Source organism: Uranotaenia lowii, chromosome 3, assembly GCF_029784155.1.
Source record: "Uranotaenia lowii strain MFRU-FL chromosome 3, ASM2978415v1, whole genome shotgun sequence".
NCBI lineage: Eukaryota > Metazoa > Arthropoda > Insecta > Diptera > Culicidae > Uranotaenia > Uranotaenia lowii.
Window position 1 is genome coordinate 213,743,645 of NC_073693.1, and position 11,520 is coordinate 213,755,164.

At 34.5% G+C, this 11,520-nt stretch overlaps 1 protein-coding gene across 1 annotated transcript in view; it reads right to left on the reverse strand.

Moving 5' to 3' along the window:
- The window catches only part of LOC129755346 (uncharacterized), a 64,030-nt gene extending 62,070 nt beyond the window's left edge, over positions 1-1,960 (reverse strand). Inside the window, exon 1 of the mRNA XM_055751783.1 lies at positions 1,669-1,960. Within this exon, the coding sequence (XP_055607758.1) occupies positions 1,669-1,690 (22 nt within the window). The 5' untranslated portion in view covers positions 1,691-1,960. The remainder of the gene's footprint in view (positions 1-1,668) is intronic.
- Positions 1,961-11,520: the final 9,560 nt, after the last annotated feature.

Genomic DNA, 11,520 nt, shown 5'->3' on the forward strand with positions numbered 1-11,520 from the left:
AAAAAATCACTAAAGACTAATATGCGCATACAGCCGATTGACGAAATGGCTGTTGGATCAACATATGTATCTAATCAGTGCAGTTTGAGGGTAATCTGCTTTTGACACATGGCATCCCTCACTATGTTTTATGCAAAATACTAGTGATATCTGAAATTTTGTCAAAAGTCAGCTATGACGTTTGCTTAAAATCAGTTTCTACTATTTTTAATTAAACTTTAGGAAAATTTGGCAAGTGGAACAGAAATATAGCTAAAAACATAAATATGCGCATTTAGCCCTCCGGTTTCAGAAATCGGCTATTTTGACTGCTTTTATTATAAAATCGTTTTTTCAAAAATTGTAAGAAATTTTAACAGAAAAATTGCTCTAACGTTATATAAAACAGATGCCCGCAGTTTTCAGACTTCCTGCTATTGGAATGTAGGAGAAAATGAGTATTTTTATTAGTATGCGCATTTAGCCCCAGAAACGACCGTTCGAGTTGAATGTCTGTCAAAGATATGTGCGTATTTTTGGATGTTCAACATACCTACCTACCTATTACTTGTAATAATTCTTGTTACTAGTCATCTGCCCAAGCTGTTTTAAAGGCTTAGAGCTACGGCTCAAAAGGCGATGTAAATCCCAAATCTTAAAAATATATGCAGAAAAGCGTAACAAAAAATTCTTGTTTTGTTCTGCTAGATTAAAATCACAGTTTCATTTTGATTCGGTGAGTGCAATAACGGAAAAAACTTCTTGGAATGATACACTCCAAATAAAGTCCAAGGGCCTCAAAAAATGTGAACGATCTTTCAAAACACCAGGATCATGTTGAAAGTATAATTTCAGGCTACTTAGTTGACTGGTTATATCCCAGGTCATATGTTGAAGTTTTATAGAGGTTATAAATGTTGTCAAAACTCAAAAAATTTTATTATTTATTGTCGCACGTTTTGTGGATTTAAGGTAAAACATCTTTTACGAATGTGTTACGAAGGGAAAAGGAAGATTGAAAATTATTCAAAATAGCAATACGTAATTTTTGAACTTAGCCTCAAAATGATTAAAACTTTTACAAAGGTACAGTTTTCCAGTGAAATCAAGCTTAAAGAAAACTTTATTCAAAAACAAAACTGCAGTTTTGACATGTCGAAATTGATAGAAGATAATTACTGATAATAAAACATTTTCTTTAACATTCTCGCGAAATATGTAAATATCTCATTCCATTTTCCCCTGAACTTAAGATTAAAAAATGTAATATAAAAGATTCGTTAAGAATTTTATTTCGCCATTTGAGATTAACTGTTTTTGAAAACGTTAACCTCTCAAAAATCTGAATTCTATGAAACCTTAAACGTTCAAGGTACTTTTTTAAGTTCCACAACCAGAAAATGAATGATTTTTTTTACGATTTTTCCCGGAATCCATACAAATTATAACAAATTATTCAAAGAAACTCATTTGATCATGACTTGCACTTAACGTTAAGAGGAGTTAAATCTTCTTCTTTTTCTTCTTTCACCAACGTGATCAAAACTTGCAAGCATTCCGAAAAATGCAATCCTTGTTGAATTCATTAGTGTTGCGAACAATTGTATCCATCAATATCTCTTCATTTTCACAGTTCATTCATTATTGAGTTCATAATGACTGTAAGTCTTTAGTTGGTAAAGAACTCACCGATTAACACTTTCAACCACATGATGCACCAATCAAAGAATCACTTAAGCAGTAACTTAATCCAGTCGAATCTCGTTCAGGTTATTAGATGATTCTTCACCAAACACAAAACCTCTAACTGTTTGAAACCGTAGAATAAACCCCAAAACCAGACGCCACAACTGCCAGAACGCGAACTCTACGCCTCGATCTCCAAACGCGGATTAACCCAACTCGGTTCACGTTTCAGCACTTTTCTTCAGGCTTCGAATTTTCCGATCAACAACAACTTCGCGCGTGTCTTGCGGTGCACAAATTAGGCAGTTCGGTGCATCGGGCCTGGCATTTATAATATAAGAAACCACGCGTTTGGTTCCAGCCAGCCGATTTGAGATGGCCCTCCAGACCCGAGCTGCTGCCCAAGTTAGCTGGTCGGAGTTGGGGATCGTCAAGAGAGAAAATAGATAGAGAGACGGAGAGTTAAGACCTACGGCATTTGGGGTCCACCGATGATAGATTCCTCCAACTCCGACACAATTGAGCGCATTCCAAACATTCAAAGAGCTACTAAGCCGAACCAAATGACTCCCGCGCGCGAACCGCCTTGAAGGTTTGTTTGGTGGAAAAAACTCTCTGGGAAATGTAGTTAAAAAAACTGAGTAAAGAACCGCGATGATGCATTTGCAGATAATGGGAGCCAGCTAGAAGCTGAGAAGTTGCTGAGAGTATCAAAACAAACCAGAAAATCGTTCAATGAAAGGGAAAGGAATTGTGCCACGAATGTTTTATTATGCAGCCGGGTTGGATCTTCTTATGATTGAGTACCTCCTGCATCCAATGTTTCCACATCGCGTTTAAAAAACTGTGTGAGTTCAACATGCAGCTTGTTCTCATGCGGGAATACTTGTATTTTTTGTTCAAGTTTTTCACCCAAAGAGCTTAAGCGTAGAGTCGATAAAAAAAATATCTATCTCTGGGTTTACAAAACGTAAGAATATTGAGCAAGTGCTTTTCTTTTCACCTCAGTTATTATCTCTCATCACTGTTTACAAATAAAATTGTAGTTAACGTTCAATTATAGATGAGCTAGATAAATTGATAATTTGTTGTTAACAGGTTGATGTATGATTATCGATTAAACAACCGAGCATTTATTATGTGTTTGGTGATGGCAAAAAAATCTGTATCGCTGTCAATCGCTATAAAAAAACGAAATAAAGAAAAATTAACCTCGACTCATCAAATAGGATTTGGACTGATTCTTCCTAAATGTTAAAACAAATACTTTAACGAATTTAATAAAGCCATAATTTAAAGAATTCCATTTGAATTTCATTATGTTAAATTCATATATGAATGAATACTAATTTCAATACGACATATATATCTCGTGTGAGTTTTCATAACTTCGTATGAATCATCTCAAGAATTCACAGAAAACCGCTACAAAAGTTATCAAAACAAGTTTAAAATTTTAATTTCGCATATAGAATACCTTGTCCAGGCTACAAATATTCTAAATGGAAAGAAGTTGCGACTAGCTTATGTTAGCTTTAGTATTTTTTCTTAATAAAACTCTTTGTTTGCATCTTGTTTTCGTCGTATTAAAAGCTCACGCGAGATATACTGTTCCAATAAATAAACTATAAACTAACCGTCATTTCAAAAGTCTTATAGTGTTCTACAAAATTTTGGCTGCGCACTGTTATGTACATTTATCCAAGTGACGTCAACGTTGTCATTTTTGTCGTTTTTCGCGAAGAAATCGGAAAATGCCTGGCCTTTTTCCCGAGAAAAAAAAAACGGATTGTGCTAAAATGGGACACTGTGAGTATATCGGTATCGATTTTTCAAAAGGGCGTATGAGCCAAATGGAAACAAATCGAGTAATCAGCTGGGTAAAAAAGTACGTTCAAAGACCTACATTTCGAACCTTCTCACTTGTCTGATGGATGATTTGTGTTCGATTTATTGAGAAAACAAAATCACATTTTTGCTGGGAGCTTATGGAGCTGTCAAACTTTAAACGCAATTTTCTCGGAACAGCGATGTTGGCGCTTTCGCCCTTTACTAAAATCGATACCGATATAGTCTTTTCATCAGAAAACTAGCTAAGGAAGAAGGTGTGAGTGTCGAAGCAGCTCAAACCACGTTGAGAAAGTATGAAGAACAGTATACAGCAAAAAATTTCTAAAAGTATACGCAATCTAAAACGTGTGGCGTCTATATTTTCCCTAGTGTAATTCAAAAACGATGTAATTTCGAACTATTTTTGGTCTATTTTTCATCGATTTAAAATTAAATATGTAAAATTAAATTCTTTGCAAGAAATTTACACTACATGATATAGAAAGCAACGATGGGATATAATTTTACATAAAAAACTATGTAAAAGATGACAGATCCATTGTTTTCCTTTCTTTCGCGTTTAGTAGTTTTCACTCAAGATGATGATTTGTAGCGTCATCCTAAAATTAAGGCGTTCTAAGTCTGTCAAAGTCTGTCGATAATGGGAACCCAAGTCCCAGCCCATGTCGTAAAATCGCAGAGGATCGTACCGTCAGCTTACGGCAGCTAACTTCGAGGCTCACCGTACGAGCAAGATGTGCCGAAATTACTGTTTGCCGATAGCGGTGAGGCTGGTGGTAGTGATCAGTGGAGTGTTGGAATCAATTATCATAAAAGACCGAGAAAGCCACGGAGTTCCGAATGGATGAAGGTAAATGGATTGGAATACAAAAAAAACTAAAGTTGTCGAAATTAAACAATTTTTCTTTCTTTTTTTTTCAGTGACGTGGATCCAGGTTGTCCGAAAATTAACAACAATCCGACCACTCTCAACAATCCGACTGGTGGCGCTGACCAGGGTGGACCAGGAGTCAACGTTTGATGCAACTTCCGGCACTACCCATTATGTGGTGAACGTTTTTATTTCCTTTTTTTATTTGTTTGAGAAAAAAAATAAGTCGTCCAATAAAAATAATCATTGTATTTTTCAATTTCTTTTTTTTTTATTTTTCAAAAAAGCTTCCTATTATCCTGCAGATGATACTGGGAACACGCATCCTGTAATCCTGGGCCATCGAATTTCGCCAGTGCAACTCTATAGGCCCATGGGTTATCATCTGGCAAAATGTACTGTAACAATTTTCTTTGCTTGTTCTAATAGCTCGCTTGAGTGCCACGCTGACTGCAAAATAAACGACACTTCTCGTTACTCTATCGGCTTTGTTTATCACCCGTTGAGCTTGTCGTCTAGCATTTAGGAAGCTAGTGAGAAACTCAGCAATTTGTTAGGTCCACTAGCTGTCTAAAAGCCACACAACGAGCTCTTAGGGAGAGATTTATACATATACTTATACTTATACTTATACTTATACTTATACTTATACTTATACTTATACTTATACTTATACTTATACTTATACTTATACTTATACTCATACTTATACTTATACTTATACTTATACTTATACTTATACTTATACTTATACTTATACTTATACTTATACTTATACTTATACTTATACTTATACTTATACTTATACTTATACTTATACTTATACTTATACTTATACTTATACTTATACTTATACTTATACTTATACTTATACTTATACTTATACTTATACTTATACTTATACTTATACTTATACTTATACTTATACTTATACTTATACTTATACTTATACTTATACTTATACTTATACTTATACTTATACTTATACTTATACTTATACTTATACTTATACTTATACTTATACTTATACTTATACTTATACTTATACTTATACTTATACTTATACTTATACTTATACTTATACTTATACTTATACTTATACTTATACTTATACTTATACTTATACTTATACTTATACTTATACTTATACTTATACTTATACTTATACTTAAACTTATACTTATACTTATACTTATACTTATACTTATACTTATACTTAAACTTATACCACCCATACTCAAAAAAAAACTCGTTAGAAATCCTCATAACTTTAATCTTTTTTATATCTGTATATATTTGTCCTAAGAATTTAACAGCAAGCTGTCATTCTTCCTACAATTTATTATTGGAAAGAAAATATCCTTTAACTAGGGGTTCTTGTCGAAGAGATCAATCCAAACTAGCCCAAGTAAGCGAAAGTGCCAACAACACCTAAAGGTCGATTCCGAGTTTGAGTTACCATTATTATCAAGACCGAAAATGTTGATGTACAGTTGCGTTCAAAAAAGAATGAAATCGCTCGAAGCTGCGCACTCACTTAAAACTTTGACAAAATTATCTTTCTTTCTCGGAAGATATTTTTTCATGGAATTTTTTCACGATCTAGCCAACCAACGCTAAACAAAATTTGAAGTCTTTACAAAGATTGGAAACAAAGATACAGCTATTCCTCTAAAAACCGGAAATTTGGAGTTGCTTCACTAAATTTGCTGTATCTTTGACAATTTTCATCAAACCATCTTGAAATTTGGTTCAAAGATGTAAAAATGTTTGATCTAGTACTAGACAAAATTTCGTCAAAATCGATTTTGGGGTTTAACGCCATCCAACACCCCCCGTGGATATTTTGTCCCAGTAAAATTTTCACCATCGTAACGGAAAATAACATGATCTTGAAATGTTGTTTAAACATAGGTGTTGACAAGCAAGTCAGAAATTTCGCTCGCCTCCTGTGGAATTTAGGCTTAAATTACCCTAGGCTTCAAACATTTCATTTAACAAGACTATAAGACGTTCATGGCCCCGGTATTTTAATGGGTTTTTATTAAAAAGTGTAACTAAACAAGAACGAAGTTTGAAACGAACCATATGAATTTCAAAACTAATTTCACCTTTCACGATGGTCAACAGAATATGCAGAAAATGCTGCTATGAATTTTTTTTCAAGAAACTAATTTCTGTCTCAATTATTTTTCGTTTTTCTTTTTCTGCTAACTGCTCAACAAATACTTGAAAAAGTTTTGATAAATTACACGAGGCCTGTAGGATCCTAAACCGGCTTACCGTGCAAAAGGTGGTTCCACTGTAGACTTCGGTGCTCTAGTTGGTTGGATCCCACATCGACAGGCAAAAAAAACAGCACGGGGCAGGGGACCACTTGTTGTTGATGATCGGCTGGGTTGCGGCTTCGAATTTCCTGGGCTTTCCGGTCCGTGGCGGCTAGAGATGGTCATCGGCAGAGTAAGGGTCACAACCGGATTCGAAAAACACTGACAAACTACATTTATTAAAAACTACTTCTAACAATTAACATAAAACTAAAAGGCGAAGTTCTGCCCAATCGCACTCGGTGGCTGATGATAATGGAATGCCATTCGTCTCCAGCTGATGATGATTCGGGGGGCAGTAAAATGAGTTACCGATCCACTCTACGGTTCGACGCGGCCGTCGCGACGCTCAGCGTTGTATGCAGGGCCGACTGTTTGACATTTAGTAGGCCTTGATTTTTGCATGCTGGCAGTTGCGATAGTATACTCGCTCCGTCTCGGACAAGGCCACTAAATTTACATTTTTCTGATGTGCAATGAATTTATACGATAATTTTGACTAATTTGGGTGTCCTGAATCGAAATATGTAATATTTCTACCAGCTTTTGTTAGGGAAATAACTTTTGAAAATAGGTTAAACATTTTAGAAATTTCTGCATGTTTTTGACAAAATTTTAAAATAAAAACATTTGATAATAAAAGTTTTAAATCATCTTTCAACTTTTCTCAAGATTTCAAGTAATTTTGAGATCTGCGAAAAAAGTTAAAGTAGTTTTCTATTTGTTTGCTTTTCCTCATATATCGTAGTATTAATGTAGTTTTAAACCAAATTGAATTTAATTGTTTTTAAGTCTAAATCTAATCGTTCTTCAATTGTCAACAAAATAGTTAAATGAAATCAAATTTTTTTTATATCTTTCTGCAGTAATGTCAAAAATACTTGTAATTTTATTTTTCCAAATTTGATAAAAACTGTTTAACTATACTTTTTCAGATCATGCATCATCATCATCATTATATTATTCCTTAATTGAATGAAGTATAATAAAATGAATCTGAATCAGATCTAACAAGTAAAACATAGTTTCTACTTTCTGATTTTTTAATATTTCAATTGAAAGTGACAAAACTTCAGAGCTTGTAATTCTGAACTTTAAAATATGCGATTTAAAAATTTTATTTTTTTTCATTTGATTTTTTAACATAAAATTATATTTATTGAACCGATCATGATTTTTTTTTTATAAATCTTAAAAAAGTTTGAAAAAAATTCATAGTAGCAACTTTAATGCGCAATGTTAACTAAATGTGTATTTGCTTTGTGCCTATTTCAATATTTACAACAAACCTTGGAATTCCTTATTTATAATTTTTTATAAGCTTCTTATTGATCATTCATTTATTTCAATATAATTTTAACAATGATTTAATGCATTAATTTAAATTCTTGTTGTTTACCCAAAAGATTTTGTACAACACCTGAAAGAAGCTTCTCCTATGATGAAATCCACTTTTTCGTAATTTCTTTCTCAAAATCAACCTTTTTGAGATGTTCACTAATAGCCTGCTCCAATATAGCACAGTATTTTCAATTGGTCTAAGTTCCTTTACGTTGGGAGAATTTATGTTATTGGATACAAAAGTGACTTTTTTGCTTCATATCGCTTCAGGGCATCCTTTGAGTAGTATAACGAATGAAAACAGGCCGAAATGGTGCAAAATTCCACCCTACAGCTTAGCTTGGACTATTAACCGACCAAAGAATGCAAATCCAGCCGCAAAGACCTTTAGAAGCTATTTTAACGATAAATCGTTTTTTTTTTAACTTTTATTATCTCGGACCATTTTGTAATAATCTTGAATTTTTCGGATGCCCCCAGGTGTTTGAAAACTCAATAACATCAAGAAAGCTTTTAAAACGATTCCAAAATGGTATTTGAGCGAACTGTTAACTGTTTTCTTGCGAATTTTGTTTTCGATCCGAAAATTTTCCAAAATCACTCGCTTGTCCTTAAAAATAATAAAACAACCATTCGGATCCCTAATTTTCTTCTGATGATTCTCAGAACTGCATATAAACGTTTAATCACAAAACTCACTGTTGCAGCAAGACTACAAGTTATTTGAAACGTCCCGATGAAATAGTTGAGTTTTTTTAAGTCTGCTGAAAACAACCGTGCATCATTGCTCTTCAAGTGCCTGTAGTTTTATCAACTTTCAAAATACAGATTTCATACAAAATTTGTTGTAAACTATACACTTTCAGCTATTCATACAAAGTGATCCAATTTGACGTGGGACACTCTTTAATGAACATGAAGATGAAAAATTTAAAAACAAAACCCTAACATATCCGATAAAAAATTTCAGAATTACTTAACCCCTAACATGTTAAATTTCCATGACAGTCAGGTGAAAAAAATAGTCCATTCTTGTTATCGAGAACAAATTTAACTGATAAACAAGCACTTTATGTAGGTACTGTACTAAGCGGTATACAGATAATGACAAATTGCTATACATATTTATGAATGGAAATTTATCCGAGCAAAATGGCATATGTTGTTTTGTTGAGATAGAAACAAATGTATTTGAATCAATGTTTCACAATAATCTCTACATTGAATGAGTGCGAGCATCATATAAATGGGCTGCAATTACGAGGCTTTTGAGATTAGTGATGTCACATTTACACTACATTAACTACAAATGCATCACGTCGTCGTCGAGTAGTTTGATTCAGTCAAATTCTTCAATGGGTCCAAAGGTGCTTTAAAAAAACTACCAGCTTTGAAAAAGTCGCACCATACTTCTCTCCGTTGTTGGTACAAACATATGTAGGAGAAATTAACTAAATCACATGTTATGCCACATCGGCCATTATTTGCAAATGAGAGAGAAAGAAAAAAAAGTAGAATGTCGAACAGGCGGGCGAAGCAGCAGCACGAAGCAAAATTATAAAAATAGGTAATATACCCAAAAGTAGTGGTACGTTTAACAAAAAACAGCCACCGCACTATTGCTTTGCATAAGTTGCCCCTTGCCATCCCCAGTGAACATTTTATCCCCACATCATCCTCATCATCGCCGTCATCATCTCCGTCATTCAGGTGCATCAGCATAAAACCTTGCTTCTCATTCTCTCCCCTTTCAGATTAATTTCTTTCTTCCTCTTTTGGCACCTCACCACACATTTAATCCGCGCACTTCTACGGCCTCGTAATGAGCATATAAAAAGAAACCTTGCAGATCTGACTAAGGTCCACGTCCAAGTGCAGCTGAGGTTTTTTTTCTCCACTCCTACTTGCCGCCATTTCTGCTAGAGAGCTCCGGTAGATTTTCTGCCTCCGGGTGGTACCCAATTCTTTGCAGGGCCCTCGCCAATTCGGCACAATGGCAGCGTAGGTGCATTACGGACACAAACCTACCGAAGAAAAAATAATGGTCAGCATTAGATATATGAACGGGCGCGCGCATGCCGATTATTGATGGATGGCCGGAGAAATGGCACAGAAGAAAAACCCGATTCGCCGGAGTGATGCAACATCGAAAACTGTATCAAATTTAATTAAACTATATGCATAAAAAAAGGTAGCCCCAAAGTAAACCAAAATGCGAAACAAACCGAATTCATTCAGTCGATTTGCTACCGGGCCGCGCGAGACGTCTGCTGCTGGTCTGGTCATTGAACGTCATAATGGTGGCTGAGCTATTTAAGTCTATTAAAGTTGCCGTTTGATGCCAAATGACCGAGACTGGAAGTCGGTTTGTCATGTAATAGGTAAGTCGGACGAATGGGAGCTAACTTATGGGCTTCATTGGAGATTTTTATAAGAAAGAAATTAATGACTGCACACATATTTTGGCAGCGTTTCATTCATCAATCAGGTAAATGACTAAATTTTCAGCTTAGCACGTTTTTATATTCTTTAATCATCAGGTATTATGAAGTGTCTATCATGACGCGTCCTTAATTATCCTTCTTCCTTCTTCCTTCTTCCTTCTTCCTTCTTCCTTCTTCCTTCTTCCTTCTTCCTTCTTCCTTCTTCCTTCTTCCTTCTTCCTTCTTCCTTCTTCCTTCTTCCTTCTTCCTTCTTCCTTCTTCCTTCTTCCTTCTTCCTTCTTCCTTCTTCCTTCTTCCTTCTTCCTTCTTCCTTCTTCCTTCTTCCTTCTTCCTTCTTCCTTCTTCCTTCTTCCTTCTTCCTTCTTCCTTCTTCCTTCTTCCTTCTTCCTTCTTCCTTCTTCCTTCTTCCTTCTTCCTTCTTCCTTCTTCCTTCTTCCTTCTTCCTTCTTCCTTCTTCCTTCTTCCTTCTTCCTTCTTCCTTCTTCCTTCTTCCTTCTTCCTTCTTCCTTCTTCCTTCTTCCTTCTTCCTTCTTCCTTCTTCCTTCTTCCTTCTTCCTTCTTCCTTCTTCCTTCTTCCTTCTTCCTTCTTCCTTCTTCCTTCTTCCTTCTTCCTTCTTCCTTCTTCCTTCTTCCTTCTTCCTTCTTCCTTCTTTCTTATCCTTCTTTTTCCCTTATTCATACTTCCTGCTTCATTTTTGTACACATGTACGCATGTTGATTATTAAATAATGAAAACGATATTTGAGTAAAAAAAAGTTGAACAACTAAAACTAGAATAAAAGCTAGGTAAAACCAATAATACAAAAGATAAATGAAGTTACAAAAAGGTTCAAGAAGATAAAATAACATTACAAGGTTAGAAAAGAAAAAAAATGGATAGAATAACAAACCAAGTTTAGCCAAGATTTAATTTGAGACTGAGTAAAATATGTTAAAATAAGATAAAACGTGGTAAAATACGTAACTAGATAAAAAATCAAAATAAATAAATAAATAGAACGAAACAAGATAAAACAAAACA